The 21,242-nt window shown below is 37.2% G+C and overlaps 1 protein-coding gene across 6 annotated transcripts in view; it reads right to left on the reverse strand.

The window, feature by feature from the left end:
• The window catches only part of LOC105034445 (cleavage stimulation factor subunit 77), a 126,854-nt gene extending 108,155 nt beyond the window's left edge, over positions 1 to 18,699 (reverse strand). For 4 of the 6 annotated variants that reach the window (XM_010909622.2, XM_010909620.2, XM_029261637.2 and 1 more), the window contains exons 1-9: positions 18,535 to 18,699; positions 18,318 to 18,392; positions 18,167 to 18,229; positions 16,239 to 16,348; positions 7,784 to 7,884; positions 6,963 to 7,024; positions 6,699 to 6,839; positions 6,175 to 6,303; positions 3,962 to 4,008 (exon numbers count right to left, since the gene is read on the reverse strand). In XM_010909622.2, coding sequence (XP_010907924.1) covers positions 3,962 to 4,008; positions 6,175 to 6,303; positions 6,699 to 6,839; positions 6,963 to 7,024; positions 7,784 to 7,884; positions 16,239 to 16,348; positions 18,167 to 18,229; positions 18,318 to 18,392; positions 18,535 to 18,552 — 746 coding nt within the window. In that variant the 5' untranslated portion in view covers positions 18,553 to 18,699. The remainder of the gene's footprint in view (positions 1 to 3,961; positions 4,009 to 6,174; positions 6,304 to 6,698; positions 6,840 to 6,962; positions 7,025 to 7,783; positions 7,885 to 16,238; positions 16,349 to 18,166; positions 18,230 to 18,317; positions 18,393 to 18,534) is intronic. The other 2 variants (XM_010909621.4, XM_029261636.2) reach the window with 1 other exon arrangement.
• Positions 18,700 to 21,242: the final 2,543 nt, after the last annotated feature.

Raw genomic sequence — 21,242 nt, forward strand, 5'->3', positions numbered from 1 at the left:
TCTATGGAGTCACACACACAAGTCACACACCGTAGAAAAATATTGGCCTATATTTATGTATCCAATTTGAAAGTATTTGACTTGATTGAATATATAAACTAACTTGATTGAGAATTAAGTTATGGGTCAAACGGGATTGAAGAGTTGACTATGTCTAGCTAGCACTACACATGAGATTCAGGTTCGATCCTGGGGATGAACAGTTTCTGATCTATGATTCATAGAGCATATGAAAGATTGAATTTAAGTGCTAATTAATTCTAAATTAGATCTGAATTAATTAGGTTTGATTGGGTCCAAAATTTCAAGTTAGATTTGGTACAAAAGTCCTAAAGAGTTTGGGATTAACGGCCTTTCGAAATTGTTTCGAACCAACTTCGAATTGGATTCGAATCGGATCCATTTTAGATGAGATATGAGAAATCCTACTTGCACTGAGAATCCCCTCTTATGGGCCGACCAACACCTGGAAGCTTCCTCATTGTGGGCATCCCATGTGGGTGAGGGATTGGGTGCAATATGATTGTCATATATGATGGCAATTATATCTCATATAGGAGTCCTTTCATAAGTATTGGACTGATTCAAAGTATGTTTGAGTCAGGAGTCCCATACTTATTGGGTTATGGAATTCATCTATGAATAGAGAAGGTCTCTACCTATGAATGATAGCAAACAAATCAAATTGAGAGAAGAAAAAAAGGGAGATAGGGCCTCTCCCCTTTGGTGCCGCCCCTCCTCCCTTGCCGTGGGCCCTCCTGTGGGTGTTCTCCTTGCTGGTGTGAGGTGTCACACCAGCACCTCTCCTCCCTCGTTTGATTGAGTTGTAAAGGTGATTTGATCGGAGTTCATCTCACTTTCCTGCAGCATCTGGCATGTATGCAAAGTAGAGAGTCTGCACTTTCAGGCCTCCGCGAAGGATTGTTTCAGATTTTTGGAGATTTGATCTTTGGTTCTGCTGCTAATCAGGCAAAGATTTGATCCTTATTCATGTAAATTAATAAAAAAAATTTAGATGCAATCTGGGCTATCCGAAGAAAAATAGTTTTCCTTCCCTTCAACCTAGACGGCGATGATCAGGATTTGCACCTGCTGAAAAGCAGGTGGAACTGTTCTGTGCTGACGGCCACCACCAGAAGGGGGAGCCTCCCAAGGTTGCACTTGGGGCTACTAGTTGGCCACGTTCTCCGTTAGTTAAGAGGTTGCAGCGGCAGCCGATAGTCAAGAAGACGTCCTACACAGGGCCATGGTCTTGATCTTTTACTCACAATCGGGTTAAAAGGCCCTTCCTCTAATACTAATCTGTTGCCGCTGAAATCTGAGACTCGATTGGAAAGACTGGAGTAGTGATGCATCCTCCCGAAAGAGATACCTACAAGATAAGTCCTAGTTGAAGTTGGCTCCGACGGAGATCCTCCGACACAAGTCAGAAACCAGGAAAAACAAATGAGTGCAGAAAAAGATTGTTCGCATGTACCTTAAGGGTCTCTGGAGGTCTTTTCGTAGGCAACAGCTAACAGACCATTTTGGGCAGGTTACGTGGTCGAGTTAGACATGATATGGCGGAATTTTCGACTGGAATTTTCAAGATCGAATGGTTACATCTGCCTTATCTATTCTGGAGCCAACTAAATGTCGCGGGCATTTTTGAATTTTGAAATGAGGATGTAGGTTGGATTGGACCAGCTTCTCTCGTTAAGACTTCGATATGGTCCAATGGAGACGGATGCTGAAGGAAAGAGGCGGTTGGAGCTAACTACACTCCAAGAGATAAAAATCGATGAGGGCTAAAGTATACCTGTGGCTAAAATCAGAGATCGACCAGTTCAGGTGTCCCGCTGTATGCAGACATTGGATAGATATTGGATGTCAGCTACTATGGAGACTGAGACAGGCTTGATGCCGAAGTCGAGATGAGGCCAAAGTTAGAATCGGCTGATCTTGGGTGTTCTTCTCAAGGAGATCACTAGGAGTGCAGGATCGTCAGGGGCCGAAGCTAAGATCAGGAGATCCCAAGTTATGAGCAGAATGCCTTCAGACGGTTCTTTTATGGTACAAGAGAAACACATATTCCTTTGGGATTGAATACTTCCATCCCTGATGATGTTGTGCCATCGATCTTGCATATCACATCACCTGCCTTTCCATTAGTTCATGTCTTCAGTCTGGATGACAAATTTCCCCCCAACAGAAGCCATGCTTCTAGTTTCCCATAAACCTTCAACGAACGACACTTCAAGCAACAATTGCTAGTTAATCCCAACCCCCCACCCATCAAGATGGTTAGTACAAGCCTGAATCCTTCTTCAATACACCAAGGGGATCCTAAGCCCTAGTGAGAAGCCACCAAAGCAAGGTAGGGTTTGGAAGCCATGCTTCCAATTTCCAATAAACCTTCAATGAATGACACTTCAAGCGACCCAATCGCTAATTGATCCTAGCCCCCCACCCATCAAGATGGTTAGTACAAGTTTGAATCCTTTTCGGGACACCAAGGGAGTCCTAAGCCTTCCACTCCACCATCAGCCCTTACCTAGCCTCTAATGCCAACCCATGCCTCATCCAACAATTTACATCAAGAAACATTTTCCAATTTTTAGGCCTTTAAAACAGTCGATGGTGACTCTAAATCATAATCAACTACATATTCCCTCTCTCAAGAGCATCCACATACCAAGATTTATCGTACTGGTCGGTACCGATGCATACTAATCGTACTGTACCATACTAAGGTTTAAAGAAGCTACATATGACAAGAATTTGGAGTTTTGGCATTGATAAAGATATGGACTATCCAAAGTACTTTTTGGGAATATTTTTCCCACTCAATTAAAGAATCTAACAAAGGTTGAGAAGGCTCTTAAAGAAGCTCATGTTGACATAGGATATACGGTCTTCTGCTCTTAGAAAAATAGGCATAGCATGCTGTTCATCCCCAATCTATCTATGATGCTTTATTCATGCCACTGAATATTCTCACCATTTAATGATAAGTAAAACCTGATGAAGGCAAATTCATTGTCATACATTGCATAGGTTTGATTTCAAGTTACAGTAATGTGCAGGTCAAAATTTCAGTGGTTACAGATCCTATAGAAAATCTTTCAATTCTTTAGGTACAAGCATCAAGGTCTGCAACTCATGATTTCAACTCTTCCAGGTCCAAAATATAATCTAGGAACATTGGCCCCACATTTCAAAATACCATATGTTAGCCCACAAAAACAGCAGGTACCATGATTAGCATTGAAACAAACCTTCAAGAACAGAAGGCATAAAAAGCTTCCACATTAATCAATCAGGCCATAAGCTTTGATTCCATAAGCCAGTTGCAGGAAGACTAGCGAATAAAGGTCATTATCTTACATAACAAGGAGGCTGCTTTTCAGCCATTTGGGTCACTCCCTATCAGAAATATGGATAGATAAAATAAAGGATTCAAGAAACAACCTCTTATCAAGAAACAGCCAAAACCAAGATCCTGCTTTATCTACAACATATAGCACTTTAAAAAAAAAAAACAAAACACACCTTGAGTTATTGATGTATTTACATGTATCAAAAAGCACTGATTTTTAAAGTATGACATGATCCAGTATGACATGATCCAATGATAAACATCCCAAAAGCAAACTTTCAAAGACAGATTTTGCATAACTGGTTTTTGCTAAAAATTATCTCCTAGGTTATGACACATTTTAAGGGAGAAAGTGAAAATTCAAGAAAAAGAGTTGCATGGAAGGCATTGAGGGCTGGACTGTAGGCATTTGCATTGTATTTAGAAGAAGACAAATATACATGTGATCTGCCTCTGACTCGCTTGTTGATTGAAAAAAACCTCTGTTTATTCGTCCTCACTTTTTTATTAGCTTCCCATACATGTATTTATACATGCATGCATACATGTATTCTGGGTGTGTGTGTGTATACTCAAGGAAGACAAGTATATGAAATCACTTACTCCTCAAATGCCAAGAGCCTTTTCCACGCCATACATTGCTGCTCTTCCTGCAGGTATACAATTAGTGGATGCATGAATTTTACCTAGAATTAAAATTGTTTGCAAGTTTCATATCTTGGTTAAGAGTAGCATTTCAGGAGAAACCAACAATACCTTACAAGAAAAACCCATCTTAAGTCCAACTAAGAAACGTTGGATGCTTAAATCCATTAAATATATATATATATATATATGAAAATAATTATCTTGGTATGAGTAAATATCTGATGTCTACAATTCTATGCAGCTGAATGGAACTTGCTCTCTGGAAAAACACTTAGGCCTCAGGAAATAAGATGGAACAAGACAACAGATAGGCCTTACTCTGGCCAAACTCATTTTTAAAGAATAGGAACTCCATATAAACCAGTGCAGCCTGAGAATAACAATTCCAAAAGTCGTCTGCAATAGCATATTTCTGGAATAAGGGCTTTTTTATTCCTACTTTTTTATTGGACAAAACTAACCTTAGCCCTAGAGTTATTCCAGCAATGATTAGAAATTTCAGCCATAGAAAAAGGAGGACTAACCATTCCAGAAGGAAAAGCTGTCCCTTTTCCACTTCTTATTCCTGAACCAAAGACAGCCTCACTGCATATTTATATTTGATAGAAGGATGAGATGAAAAGAGGCAAGGGAGTCATAACCAGTGCAATGAATGGCAGAGCACCAGCCGGACAAAGCACTATGGCCATTCATTACTGGTCAAAGAAAACTAGCCAAGAAAGATTCTGACCATGCCTTCTTTTGGGTCTTAAAAGTCATCCAAATGAGTCTCTTTTAGATAAGATATTTGCAGATTGAGATGTGATTTATCGTGGTTAATTTTTGACGAATTGTTTTAAGGATCTTCGGATGCCCAAATTTTAAACAATAATCACTTGTTTTGTGTAGTCCTAAAAGAACATTAAATAGCTTGAAAATAGGGACAGTCAATTGAAGTTTAGTCGGCATTAGTTGGCTGAATAGGTACTTGTTTGTCTTCTGTTTAAAGTCCTAACTGAAGTTAATTGCTTGGCCAACAAAGCTAATGACATAGGTGAAAGACGAGCTGTTTTTTTTTACATGCATCAATTGAAAACTTGGGTCATATCAGGTCAGTTATTGATGCCAGGCATCAATGTCATAACCTGACCTGCACCTAAACCAAACTGGTTTTATGTCTAGGATGTTGGATCAATGCTTGAACTTAATACACAACTCGTGTATCAACTCTTCTAGGACAGAAATTGACATCATGAACTATTTTTGGTCATGTCATGTCATCAGGGTGGATAATGCCCAGTCTTGTGCGATCTGTACTTAATCTGATTAAGAAATGAGGTCTATGTCTTTTGGGTTGAAAGAAGAAACATCAAATACAGATGTCAGCTGGAAGGAAGAAGTCAGATTCTAACCAACTGGAGTTGCAATAGGATGCAAAGCAGTAGGAGGGAGGCACACAAAATATCCAATGTCTCCATATATCAGGTTGTTTCCCAGGTTTCCCAGGTACTGGTGTATCAAGCAGTTTCCCACCTGCCCATGCACACCACTTCTATGAATCAAATTTGCGAAATGATGCAATACCTAAAAGGCATCAGATCTTATCTGACACCTCCCATCCACCATTTTGCTTTTTATTGCAATACTGGCTCGTGATCTGAACCAATTACCAGCTGATAGATAAGCAAAGTAATGATCCGATGCTTTTGCAATGCAAGGAAAAAAGCAAGAAAAGATAGCAGTAAAGACAAACATCAACTGCAACCATGAGAAGAAGAGGACCAAAAAAGGATTATTGGATTTGTTTTCTCATACCAAGCAAGCATGGTAGTTGATTTGCGATCTTATTACATCATGAATGGATTGTTTAAACATAACTACCTGGTAGATCAGAATGGCTAGGTACAGGTACAAATAGAATGATATACACTGGATTTGTTTTCTCATACCGAGCTAGAATGGTAGTTGATCCGCTATCTTGTAACATCATGAATAGAGTGTTTAAACCTAACTACCTGGTAGATCAGAATGACCAAGTATAGGCACAAGGAGCATCCTACATGCGAAAACTCACATGCAACAAACAACATACAAGACTGTCATTCACAACAGCACAAAGCCAGTTCTTTTTTTATTTAGATGTTGCACTGAGTAGGGAATCAATTCTAAAATCATAGAAGGAAACATACCTTGCAGGTACCACTTGGTGGAACAGCGAGCATATTCCAATCAATTTCATCCATATACTTCTTCCGCTCTTTGTAGACAGCCCTGGCGCTGTTAAACTTTGGATGATATTCAGATAATAGCCCTTTTGCCTAAAGAATGGAGTATCATGAATTTCCATAGAGATTCAGATGCTTGAATTAATAAATTAGTGGTGAGGAATTGCAACTTGCAAGGTTGTCTGCATGCTTTAACTATCAAAATGACTACAAGTAATGCTGAAAGGGAAAAGCAAAGTAGCAAAGCTAATTATAATATTATTAAACATTAGATGTATAGCATGCCACAGAACAGTGGTTTTGCTACCTTTAGTTGACCAAAAAATAACAAAAGGCTCTGGAGTATTTTTAAAATTAAGTTTCTATATGGTAGTAAGGGACATAAGAGAAATCTTACAGCTTAGAAAGGAACTACAGGAAATATAACTCTCAACTTTAGTTCAAACAACCAGTGTCTGTGAAAAGTTCTTGTTCATAAGGCTTCTTACCAGTGCGCGGCTAACAGAGTTCTCAAAATTTTCATAGTCTTTCCAAAGCTGCTCCACATGATGGGTTGGAGTAACAATTGCTTTTTGGTATACTTTCCGCACAGAAGTCATGCGATGCGACTCTTCCTGAGCTGTTGTAGCCTGAAAGAGGATTTTAGAAAAGCATATAATGTGTGTATAACTGAAATTCCATGAAACAGCTATGCAATTTCTAGCTGCATAAACAAGACAGAAGAACAGAGACCGGCAAGACACTGCACAGACCAGCATTGACTTCAAGAAAGTAATGTAATCCATCCACACAGGTCCAGATGCGATGTCAGATCCTGATGAATTGATTATTACCAAAGAAATAAAATTCATCAATATAAATCCACCAAAAATTTATTAAATATAAATCTAAGGATTCATCCTAATTTACAAAAAAAGGGAATAATTAGAACACTTAAAAGGAATTTTAATCATTACAAAGGCCTGCAAATCAAAACATTAAATAATGTCAGAATTCCATTTGCTTTTGTTTCATGTGACAAGTTTTGAGGCTTTTTTACCATAGTTTTAGACCAGGCCTGCCCTAGTTAAAAGCATTTTTGCTTACCATGATGAGGAGGCTACAGCCCCGAAGGAAACTAATTATCCAAGCTATCTCAAGCTAGTTCTTGAAATAGGCCTGCAGGAACCATAAAGGACAAGCTATCTCAAACTAATTATCCAGCCCTGAAGCCTGCAGGAACCATAAAGGACAAGCAAAAAATCCTTTTTTGTCATCATTTCCCTTAGCATCTTGCAATTAGCCAATAACTACTGCAATTGCTGACACTCACCAGACAGAAATTGTTGCTCCTTATTCTAGCCTTATCATTATTGCCTATGTCGCAAGTAACAAATCTAGTTGGACATGTCCAGAAAATATGTTTAATTGTTGAATCTCTCCATTCAGGAAAATCAAGATCATGCAATCAATCACCGAACACCCAATAAATAATTTTTGGAACAAAAGAGAAATGCATGCCATGTGAAAATTCAGAAGGTTTGAGATTCCAAAAGTAAAAAGAAATTCCAACATCACAAGTGATTGTGCTTACCAACATAGCTCAGCATAAAATCAAAAGCTTTCCTGGTTTCTTCAAGACCCTCAGCTCCCTTCTTTTCATTTACTTTCTTGATGAAATGGATGTAACAAAGCCTACAAGTCAAATATAAGCAATAACAAAGCCTACAAGTCAAATATAAGCAACAACAAGAAGATTAGGTTATGATATTAATAACCAAATTAAAAACAAAAATAACTTGACAGATAGCAAAAATGTAAGTTTGCTGTTGAAAGAACTTTCTATATCCCTTAGATGGAAATGATGTAGCAAAGAAAAAAAATTACCAATAAGGCATTATATTTGTGATACACCAAACCCTGTGCACGAATGTTGAAGCGGCACAAAAAAAAAGAAAAAACAGAGAGAAGACTCCCAATCTTCTCTTCCATTAGACCCCTGATCGGAGCCAAAATTGGAGGCCGGGAGGGAGTCCAACTCCTCCCCCCTCCACCTTTATTTAAAGGGACAAAGCCCCTTGTGAAACCGCCACCCACCATTTTTCACCGAAAGGAACCCAACTTCTCTTCTCGAATTCATCAAAGATTTCGATCAAATACCGTCAGAAAAAGAGGTAAGAATCCTCCAATCTTAAGTTAGCTTGGTTTGCCATACTCCTTAGCCCACAAAACATGATTTTCCAGCCGGCAATCGCCGAATTTCTCTTAAGAATGCCCAAACCCTGTTTTTCCATAGTTCCAGCCCTTCCTTTTGATTTTCCGACGCCAATTGTCATCACCAGTCCTGAGAGGGTGAACTTGTTAGATGTATGTCCTAAAAGCCAATTGTTGGTTGACACATTTTTATTCTATGACACAAATTTGTATTTAAATTGATGATTTAATCAATAAAGGACAAGTTTTCTTTTTCCATTCAAGTGTTATGTATCCTTGAATCATCCTTGAAATTGATGTTACGATACATATTCTCAAATGTTGAGAATTAGAGACATGTATGATCGATTCTTAAATTGCTCCCGATTATAAAACAATCATGGAGACGGTGATTTGTCCAAATAGACCAGCACACGATTTGTTTTCTTTAGGGTAGATGAATATCTAATCTATGATTTAGAGACAACTAGTACTGAGCGTGATCATACGAGAGATCACATGGATTTCTATTCAATCGTCAGTGATTATCTCGATGCTATAGTTGTGTAACTGGTCTTTTGACCTGAAGTGTCACAGTTGCTCACAGTAAGATTGCTGTAGTTTGACTACACAAACATTAACTCGATTATGAATTTTTGTAGTGGATATTGACTTCAGTTGGTTGAGCTGTGAGAGCAACATGTGCATCTATATGGGATCTATTGACCTTGATAGAAAGGAGTAGTCCTATGAGATTTGAGAAGCTGAGTCCACAAGTCTATGATCATAACAGTGTGATTAATGAAAAAGAGTTTTCATTTGGAATTATTATTGGACTTTAGCTGATCACATCTATCATATGACTGATGATAAAGTTTAACGAGTTATCCATGACCTATCATCTAGTCAGGACTCACGATAGAAGGACTGTATCATACATTAACTACACCTAGAAGTTCTATTTCGGTTCTGCTGGGTTGCCACTACATATTGCTAAATGTCACTGGTGGATTGTGAGAGTTCAATAAGATTATTTTGAATCAATAGTCCTTGTCGAGTTAGAGTAAAACTATTCTGACCCACTGAAAGATATTTCAATGATACCTATAATAGAGATCATGATATTTCTCACTACCAGACAGAATTAAACCTATGAGATCACACATAAAGGGAGAAGATCTGAATTGATTATAATTAGACTTATGAAGCATCAATTTATATAAATTTAGAAAAATCTAATTGGGTTCATGTTAACCTTGCTAGCACCTGGGTGAACCCAAGTTCTCTTATGGTTGGTTTACTTATATGATGAGTTTTTATCAATTCCTGCATTTAATTTGAATCTAATTGAATTTGATTCAATGAGATCTAATTGTTGGATAATTAATTTATGGCTTGAATTAAATCAAGAAAGAGTTTCTTGATTAAGAATCTTTGAAGAGAATTTATGGAACCATGTGAGCTGATTTGTGCATTCAATAGGATCTCATATGATGGGACGCCTAGAGTAGAGTGTGGCTTTGGGTGTGTAATGGGTGGCACCTCATTTATTTGGTCCAACTATATTATGACTAAAAATTCTAATATGATTAGAATGAGGGATCCTAATTTGATTAAAACATCCTTAAGTTGTCTATATAAAAGACCCTAGCCCTTTAGTTATAAATCAATCTTTCCTCCTACCTTGCTGCCACCTTTCACTGTGCCACGCCTCCCTCCTCTTTCTCTCTCTAGCCCACGCCTCACTCTCTCTAGGCATCCTCCCTTGGAGCCATAGAGAGGGTGGGCGGCATCCAAGAAAGTGGGTCAATTATTGGCGCCACTTGTTTGGTTCTTATTCCCTTTACTTTCAAGTTTGTTGAGAGTTAGTTACAACCAATTCTTGGTGGTTGTTCTTCCTGATTAGTTGAAGGATCAAGAAAGGTTCCTGATTTTTTCAAAAATCAAGAAAGATTAAAAGGGTCATCAAAGGGGTTCTGTTTCGATCCAGATTTTGTTCAAGCCTATTTAGGTTTTGGTTCTGGCAAGTAGGATCCAAGAGAACAATTCAGATCGGTCCTGTAGATATCCGTAGAGGCAGGATGCTTATATTGCTGATTCAAAATCCGTCCAAGTCCAGATCCAGGGATTGAATCGGATTCAACCCCAGTTATAGGTTTGAAGCACAAAGGAAAGCGATTCAGATATGTAAATTGATTTCAGGCTTTCGTTTGTTCTTCCTAAAATCAATATATGTTAATTTCGGCATATGAACTAGATCCATAAATGTTTTCATATGATGAATGAATGCTTAGATTAAAAGTGTTTTAATCTGATTTTTCCGCTGCGTTTTGGATTTAGAAAAATTTTGAAATCTACATGCACTAGCACCTATAGAAATTCCAACAGAACTCCGACTGCATCATCATGGCCCAGCCGCCATCGGCCACAACCATACCAGTCGTGGCCTCCGATCCTAGGTACAAATGGAGATCCAAAGGTCCCCTATTTTGCCTAGAACCCATGAGAAGAAAGAAAGAGGAAGAGGAAAGAAAGAAAAAGAAAAAGAAAAAGCAAAAGGAAAAAAAGAAAAAGAAAGAAAAAGAGAAGAGAGTCCCTCTCTCCTCTCTCTCTCCCCTTTCTCTCTGGTTTCTCTCTACTTTCTCCTTTAAAAAAATCTCACTTCTCTCTCTAGAATTGTTTCTCTCTCTATAAAATTTATCTCCTTAAGATTGATCGAGTAAATAACTTTCTTTCGATGAAATTTGATTGAGCTTAGTGAAAGATCCTGATCCACGATCATCAGACACTGCCAACACCCATCTTGATCAGATCTGGATACCATAAAATTTGACATATTTGATTTTCATAGAGCCAATTGTATTTTAAATCTTATTGAACTAACCTTTGATCGTCGAGCACCGTGTTGGCCTCCATCTTAACTCTTGTCGGATACTATTGATTTAATCACCCTTGATCTCTGTTGAACTATCTAAATCTTAGTATGATCCTTGATTAGATGAAGTTGGATGACCGACTGACCCAGATTGTTGGATGCGACTACCGTTCATCATATCTCCCATAATTATTCGTATCCTTTCTAATTATTAGACTTAATTATGTTTAAGAGTATAGTTATCTCAACAAGAAGATATCCAATAATGAGATATTGCGATATGATCTATGAAATAAAGATTTTGAAAAAAAAATTATAAAATTATATGGATTTGTTGAAGTACGTGTGAAGTAAGTAATACTGCACTTTTTTAGATTTATCGATAAATTATAAAATATTTTCTATATTAAATTATTCATGATTTATGAATCTGACGCATGTATTTTGAATTACCAAACATATCCTTTTTTTCAAAATATTCAATGATTTATGATTGAATGTACTGAATTTGATATGAATCATACCGATTAATTTCGATGTCACATGACTTTATAAATTATTCAATTTGGAATATAAAACATGTTTTTGAAGAAAGTGTATTAATTTGAGATGGATTTTGACTCACAGCCTGACTATAGATCGAACCCCACTATTGGAGGTTAAACGCTAGTAATTTGATACTCCATCAATGGGACGGTTAAACACTGGTCCTTTGATACCCTACTAGTGGGGTGACTAAGTGCTAGTACTCTGATACCCTACCAATAGAGGTTGTGTGCTAATATTTTGATACCCTGCAAGTGGGACGGTTAAACGCTAGTACTTGATACCCTGCCAGGAAGAGTTATGCATTGGTACTTTGATTTAGTTCATGGCTGTTGAGATGAACACGATGTTTTGAAAGAAATCGACTTGTGAACGAAAATGAATTTAAAAGAACTGAATTCGCATGAATCTTATTTTCGTTAATGTTGTATGTTTGAATTGATGCACCTTACATGATTATTTTCAGTATATTATAATTACTGAATTTATCTAGCCAAAATGTACATTACTTGTTGGGCTGTCTAGTTTATTATTCTATAATTTACTATTTTACAGATCAGAAGACTAGCTTAACTCGAGGATTCGATTTGAAAAAAAGTAAAATTTGATATTTTTATTTTAGATTTTGATTTATTGAAGATGATAAAATAACTATAGAATTTTATTTTGTAAGATATTTGATTTAGTAATTTGAATTAAAGTCAAACATTAATTATTTGAATTTTATTCCATTGTTGCTTTATGATATCGTGGTAAGATGCCTTGCATGCTTGTTGGAAGAGTTCTCCATGAATATACTGTGGTTGCCATGACCTCTGGCTCATGATCTTAGGTTGGAGGCGTGACAATATTAATAAATGGTTAAAATGAAATTAACAAGCTAGAACCACTAAACAACTTCATGTCAGAGCCACATGAAAGTTCACCTAAAACCCAAACATTTGAAGTCAATCTTTTGAATCAGAGTGCTTTTGCATTTGTCAACTTAAACCCACTAATTTGTTACTTCTGTCCCATCTGAGCATGTCTTTTTTTTTTCCCCTCGTAAAAGATAATCAGCTGACATTCTTCAACAGGCCAAACAGCTCAACTAAGGATGTGATTACAGGTTTTCTCAAGGTTTCCTCTGTCTCACTCTTTAGCTAAGCAAATCAACATGTCCTCTCCTCCTCTGGAAATCAAGACCTGAACCTACCAATTATGATTCCATCTCAAACAGTTCTTTTGTAAGCCTAGGGCTACAAATGTCAACTATATACTCAGATAACAATCCTCAGCAAGATAAATTTTACATGGTACACCATATAATCCACAGGGAATTTCCTTTCTTACAACAAACTTGAGGACAATATTACTCAAAATCAAACCATGACCCAACCACTAACTGAAAAGAAATTTCGCAGGATTGGGACTGAGTTGTAAGATCATAAAGAAGTTTACATATCGTCTAATCTTGGATCGAATCAAAGCTCGCAAGATTTTTTGCAGTTTCTTTCAGAAAATTAAAAAAAAATGGAACATTGAACAAATGGTTAATTGTAAATCATAGAACAACAATTTTGGGACATCGTCAAACCAGACACCATGCTCCTCTTCTACAGCTTCCATCACTCAGAGGTGGATTTGAGTCCACTCAACTACTCATTCATCTTCCTAACACCAAAGAAAGAAGGTGACAAACATGTCAAAGACTTCTGTCCCATCAGCATGGTCAATGACCTAATTAAAATTGTCTCCAAAGTCCTAGTCAATCAACTGAAGTCATGTCCAACTTTATCAGCACTTCACAATCCACCTTCCTCCACCAGCGCTGCATTCTGGACAGCTATGTCTTGCACCAACAAGACAATCTCATATGGCATAAAAAATGGCAGCAAGGGGTTCTCCATAAAGCTAGACTTCAGAAAGGCCTTCAACAGCATATGCTGAGACTTTCTCTCCACTCAGATGCACCAATGGGGATTCACTGATAAATGGTGCTCCTTCATCCAAACCCGCCTGCATGACAGCAAATCGGCAATCATCGTAAATGGCCAGCCAGGAAACCAGTTCATTACTCACAATGGACTTAGGGCAACACATTATCAGCCAACATCTTCCTCTGTGTGGCTCAGGTCCTCGGAAAAATAATTGCATGACTTAAAATAGGCGATCTGAATGTACTAGTGCATCGAAATTTGCTGATGATACCCTGCTATTTGTTGAAGCCACCTAGCAAATGATCTCAGCAATTAAATTCTAGTTGTATGCTTATGAACTGGCATCCAGGCTGCACATTAGTTTCCCCAAAAGCCCACTTTTCTATTTGGGCACGCAGCCAAACAAGGGACCTCAACTTGCTTCCCTGCTAAATTATAAAAATAACTCCCTGCCTAACAACTATCTAGGAATCCTATTGCACCACACTTCCCCTAGACAACATGATGGGCAACATTCATTAATAAGGTTGATAAAGAACTAGCTAATTGGAAGCAATAATGTGGATCTTTAATTTAAATGGCCAATCATTGTTCTTGGAATCATCAAATCTTTTGCCAACAACCTTATATTTAATGTATCTTCTCTCTCTATACGTGTATAGATTTACATATATGGGTGCGTATATATTATGAGATGGACTACGTGCTTTGAGATGAGGAGGTAATCATTCCTCTCACTTTTTCTAGCCATCAGTTTCAGAATTAAATATGTTTTAAATCAAATTGGGAAAAAAGAATGAAAGAGTCAAAGAGTCCAATCAAGCCTTCTTCAAATAACAACTCCTTTTCCTTCTTTGTCTCCCTCTTCCTTTCCATCCCAACACCCCCCCAAACCCAACCACCCCCACTTCCCCCATTTCCTTGAGCACTCCCTACACCTCTCAGCCTAATGCTCTTGACCCACGAGGTGGCAAGAGAAGGGGTAAGCCAAAGAAGGTGGGCTAGCAATCACGGGATTGTGGCTATCACCATCGAGCATGGGCTTTAGCTTCCTAGCTGTAGTACAATAGTCGTGGCAGTCAATCCAACCCAAAACTCCTATTGCCAGATGGGTGGAGAGGGTTACAATGAAGGGGGGATTTTAACAAAAATAAGGTCGGTTAAGAGTTGGTGGTTGGTGGAGAAGTGGGATATACTAGTGGTGGCGGAGCAATGAGTGAAAGGAGGGTGGTGATGGGACTACCAAGAGGCAAGGGATGGGGGCAATGGTGGTGGTGAAGTATTGACAGAGGAGTGGGATTCGTTGTGGTGAATGATTGACGAAGGAGAGCTGGTGAATGATTCACGAAGGAGGGCTGCTTGTGGTGTGACTATTGAGGTATGTGCTAAAGGAGAAGGAAAGCATGACAGGTTGGCATAGGACAAACTAAGTTAGATGACCAGGGAGGGGATCGGAACTATTTGGATCCGTGATCAAGAGGAAGTAGCAGGAGAATAGTGATAGATCAACCAAGAAATGAGGGAATGGGAAGCAAAAGCTCTTTTAATAGCACTTGTATTTCCATTGACATGGATCAATTAAACCTAGATCCAATGGCTGATAGGATCAGACTGAGTACCCTCTTCTCTAGATAGGAGAATGGTCCATCTCTCTCAATATGTACAGCATCATCAAGTACCCGTGCAAAGTATAGTTCTTCTTCTGAGTCAGTCAATCACCTTAGAATATATGAATTAGGATTTCTTTTAATATAACTATGACATTTCCAAAGTATATTTTTAATGCAGAAGGTAAATCAAATGTGCATTTCAAATGATTGCCAATAAAAAATAGATTTAGTCGGACACATACTAGCAAAGCAAGATGCAGTGCTTTATTATAAAATGTTATAGAGCTTTGCGAAAGGTAGCCAAGTAGTATAAAAGAGAAAATGAGATGCTAAAATAAGCTATTTATGAGAGATAAATTTCCCCATATTGTTATTTGACTTTGTCAAGAAAGCATGACTGCTCAACATAGCAAAACTATGAAGAAATTGATTGCTTTGCCAGCCCCAATATAAACCCATAATCAAGGTTAGCAATCTTAGTACTGAATCCTGTACTGGTACCATACTGATACAGTGTCAGTACACCCAGTACACGGGTCAGTTCGGCATATTGAGGTATGCCCCCTGTGCCAAGTGTTGGTTTAGTGCCAGTATGGTACAGTACAGCTAGTATGGGGCGATGTGCACTGGTATGGCGAATCTTGCCTATAACTACCACAATCAAATGCATGGCGCAACTGAAAATTTTGAAAATTGAGTAGATGAATGAGTACGTAAGCTATGCAGTTATATCTGCAGTATCAATATGCTAACTGTCATGCAAGCTCCAATGTGAACACATATCAGGTGCATGTCTCCACTTAAAATTTTGAAATTGAGTAGATGGACGTGTGATGCATTATAAGAAATAATATCTGCTATACAGCATTAATCCTGAAAACATGTGGAGCAGAAAGAACAGCTTACCAAAGAGAAATATGAAGACAATTTAATAAGCACCGGCTGAATATTTGTTTTGTAGCCTCATCATTGTTTGCATTCATGTATGCCTCCACATACTGCTTCCAGTATTTGGCCTACAAGATTAAAAGGGGAAATTATGCCGAATGGGGGGAAGAAGAAGAGCACTATTTTTGGTATAGGCCAGATATTAAACAACAATAAGATTTCCAAATCAGGAAAAAAAAAAGTAGTGTAACTTTAGGCAAGAGCAACAATTGAAAGCAGTTTGGCAAAGGGAATGGTAATTTAATGTTGCTACCATTTTTAAAGTGGCATAGGGGATATGAAACGACCATAACACAGAGACCATGATATAGACTTCCTTTATGTTACAGGTTGTGTAGTCTTCTTTTTTAAAAAAAATCAATGCAATTGTAGTTTTTATTAGGAAGACAAAATTACTAAGATATGGGGGAAATTTCTATCCGCAATTAAGCCAGTACATGACTAGCACTTGCATGGGTCAATCTATGGAGCATTTCTCTTAAGCCCATTGGAAAGAAAATCCAAATGAAATTTTAAAAAATAATGTAAAGACGGGAAAAGGCATATAAAGGTCAAGATATGTCTGTCCAAGATTTAACAGGCTCCCTTAATTTTCTAGTGGCCCTGCAACTTCACCCCTCAGGTGGCTAACCACGCATCTTTTCTCACCTACTCTTTATTCCATCCATTCTACTCCCCTTATTTTCTCTTTAGTAGCTAAAAACTTCTACCTAGTGTAATCTAAATGCTTTGAAAGCTATCTAGAAAACCTCTTTGCACCCACTTCCTGAGTGTTTCCTTACTTCAAGGGTTTTAAAAATATTCACTTCACCACACCTACATCCATGCCAAATCCTATACCACTCCCGACTTTGGCTGGTAAGGTCTTCTCCTCCATCCATTTCTCTTCCATTAGCCATGATGAGTGCTCCACATCATCTCCGACTCTTCTAATCGATTTGTTCACAATAAAATCTATAACATGAATCTAGCACAGCATAATACTCTTTCCCTGAACTTTCGTGAGTCCTCTTCTTCTCAACCTTCTACACCATTCCAACCTCACACTTCTCATTCACTCCTTATGGTCTTCCATATCCTGTCACAAGTGTTGAGTCAAATGAAGTACTAAATTTATATAATTAGAGGTCCATTTACTACTTTTTAACATGTGTTTACTGCTTTTTTAGCATGTCTTTATAGTCCAAACTAGTCAAAAGTTAAAACTTGGTGATCTTTGTGCTATCTAAATCTTGGACCTGATCTTAGTTTTATGTTATTAATATCAAAGTTCCCCTTGATATTTAACAAATGCTTGGACAAAAATTAACAATTACAATTATCATGGCAAGGGGTTGGGCCAGCCAGACTATCTCGAAGTTTTGGCCCATAAAACAGGCCTCCAGCTACACAGAAAAGTTCTGTTGGAGACATACAAAGTAGAAGCTCGCATTAATACAGCCAGACCAGACCAAATTATACCCATCAAGCCTTTTCCCAAAAGTTTTGGTTTAGTTTTGTAAATCCCCATTCATCAATCCCTCAAATTTAGGTACGGGTTTTTAATAAATTATTTACTAAGCACGTTCAATGACCACTTCTAATTTGCTACATTTTTGACGTTCAATGACCATTTTTTATTTACTACATTTCTGGCTTTACATTGTAAAATCAACACCCAAAATCACTTCTCTCTAATATCTAGAGCCTATATTGGGTGGGGCCAACAGATCAGTTAAATGTGAATATTAATTCTTTTTCTTTCTGCACTAATCCACCCATGTAATGGTCCTTTTGCCCAAATCAAGTGCAATTCCAAAATTCCAATCAACAGCTTCCGAGCATATCCATGCAGTTAAATAAGAAAATACAAATCATAAATCACAATGTCGTTGCTTAACACTTACAGCCGTAGGAAATGTCGAAAGTAGCTTCTCATAAATCGGTGCCGCCTCCAAGATAGGTAGATGCTGCAGAATCCACAAGAACCGATCAGACAACTAAACAAAAAGCTGAAATCTTGAGATAGATTTATATCAGTATACATTATCATCTCACCTGGGCCTCATTGGCAAGAATTTCAGCAGCTTCAACATTGTATATGTCAGTGGTGGCAACGTCTGCACCTTTCTGCTTTAGTAAAAAGAACGAAATATAAAATTACAATCGCGTGGAGAACAATACATAAGAAAACCCAGAAAAAATTAGGGAAACGATGGGAAAAGGTAGCCCTAGAAATCCAAGGGCCGAGCAACAGAGCGGGGCAAGGCTTTACCTTTGATTCCTCGGCCATTGCTGTCGTCCTCGATTAAAGATTTTAACGTTCCAAACCTTCAATTCGATACCACTATCATGCGAGAGGGATTAGGGCTTCTGGGATCGCTTGGAGATCGAAAGGTTGAAAACAGCGATTCGACGGTACACAGCGAAAGATTGAAAAGAAATGTCGGAGGTATTCGACGGGATCTTTCTTCTTTTCTCAACTTTATCCTTATTTGGGTAGAGAGATAAAAGGGAGTAATCGAAAAATTTTTATATATATTTTAATAAATATATTTTTTTATTAATATATATTATTTAATATTATAATATTTTTTATTATTTAGAACAATTTTATTAGATATTTTCATGTAAGAAATGTTGCTTCGTGTATCGAAAAATAAAACTATACATAAAGAGCTCATTATATATATATAAAATCGTATACATAAAATTTTTATTCAAAAATAATAAAAAAAATCTGTCAAGTAAAAAATTCATTGCAACATCTTTTTTATCTAAAAGAGGATAATATTATATCTGAAAAAGTTAGCGACATCGTTAAAAGAAAACAACATACCCTAACAACTGCATACATTGACCACAACATACCATGATGGCTACATACCCTGAATAAACTAGCGTTCATAGCAAAAGAGTATAATCTTATTGCAAAAGCATCGCAATACCATATGTCAATATAGAAAAACAATTCATTACTACAAACCATAATATCACTATAGAAATGTCCGTTAGATGATGTCTTAGAAGCCAATCAAGTCGACCCATTAATTCTTTTTAAGATATAATTTTATACTTGACTTAATTAATTGGGACAGTTAATTTTATTCATGTAGTGTATGTGTTCATGAATCGTCCAGAGAATTAATAAAATGATGACATATTGGTGGGGACATTAGTCACCGTAATTTTTTATGACTCGATTATTGATAGAGCTCCTATCATTTTTATTTTGAATCCTATAATTTTTATCTTTTGAGTCCTGTAATAAATTTGATCTTTAAATTAGGTTTGATTTGTAATTGAGTCCTAGTTGGAGTCAACCATGTTCAGTTCGAGTCAGTCACCTTGAAGAGATACAAATTTGAATCAGATTCTTATCTGGTTGGACATTTGATATTGGTTATGTGTGACAAAACAAAAAGAAAAAGGATGTGCATGCAAGAATGAGTAATCTGATTTCTTTCTCGCCGTAATCCTTTCTCAACACCCTTCTTCTCAACACCCTTCCCTACTTCATGCATGGGATTTAACGCCCTCCTCATCCGGGGGTTTCATACCTTCCTTCTATTTAGGTTGTTAAAGTTTTCTTTTAAAAAGAGGAACAAAGGGTCATGTAAAGAATAGATAATTAAAAATAATATTTTTGTTTCCTTATCTCTACGTGTTCTCTTCTCCCTCTCTTCCTCCATCTATTATTCTTCCTTCTTTTATCCCCCTATTCTCTCTCTTCCTATCTTTCTCTCTTCCTTCTTCCTCTCTATCATCTCTCTTCCAAATTTTTTCAAGGTTTGAAGGTGAAGAACGATGACTCCTTGACGAATCCCATCAAAATCTACAGGATCCCAACCAGCATCTCCCTTCCCTATGGTTACATTTTTCCTATGCTGCCATCAACCCTCCAAGGATCCAATTTCAGCACCCCTAATTTTTTATTCTCCCATATTGCTATCATCTTTTGATAGATTCAATTCTTTCAAAATTACTGAAATTGAAACTTACCTTCATTATTGCAGGATAGTTCTTTGCAAGTTTGATCGGATCCTATGACCTTGGATAACAAAAAGATTTGCTGACAACCACAGTCTGATTCGACGTCCGAATCCTCCCTCATCCAGAGATCTTCATCAACATATTGTGAGATCTCTTGCTTCTAAATAGATTTTTGAGTAGATCATTATTGTAGAGAGTTAATCCCTTATTTCTTTATTAATTAGATCTGAACTTTTTTAATCATGATCTGATGCCTTAATCTTAGATGGTTTCTTAATCGTCTGCAGTCCGGATCTAAATCTGGAGGCAGATCAATATGCATGCACATCAATGGTCTTTTTCTAATTTTAGCATAATTATTTTCTTAATCTTTGATTTGTTGGCTATCTATTAATTGTTAATAAATTTGAATGCTTACTTTCTCTAGATCTGAATTGTCTCACATCAATTTTGGTATCAGAGTTAGGATAGATTAGAGCTAAAATTTTATATTTAGGTAGTTTTTTACATCAAAACCTACATACTGGTACCCCGCGCAATCCTCAGAGGAACCACGATTCCTGTTTCCAGAGACCTCAAAAAATTCTTAAATTTTTGTATAGGTTCTAAACTTGATTGTTAAGTGAGATTTTAAATTTTGTAGAAATCTAAAATCATTTGATCCTCAAAAATCCATCTAAAAATTCTTACACGTCCTAACTTCTACACCTAAAAACTATTCAAAAAATTGTTTATGCATCTTTGGAGGAAATAAACTTTTCCATCTAAAAGAGAATCAAAAATTTATGAAATTTGATGATTTGAAAACTAGATTCGATAAGGAAGATTTTCATAAATAGAAATATAGAAAACAAATCTGGGATTGGTGCCAAATTTGTTTATTAGTTGAAGGTTAGCATACAAAATTTTGTGACATGTTCTGTTTAGCACCACCTAAAGAAAAACAAAGTTTCGCACCTATTAAAACATCCAAAATTTCCAAGATTTGGT

This window comes from Elaeis guineensis, chromosome 14 (assembly GCF_000442705.2).
Source record: "Elaeis guineensis isolate ETL-2024a chromosome 14, EG11, whole genome shotgun sequence".
Taxonomy (NCBI): Eukaryota; Viridiplantae; Streptophyta; class Magnoliopsida; order Arecales; family Arecaceae; genus Elaeis; species Elaeis guineensis.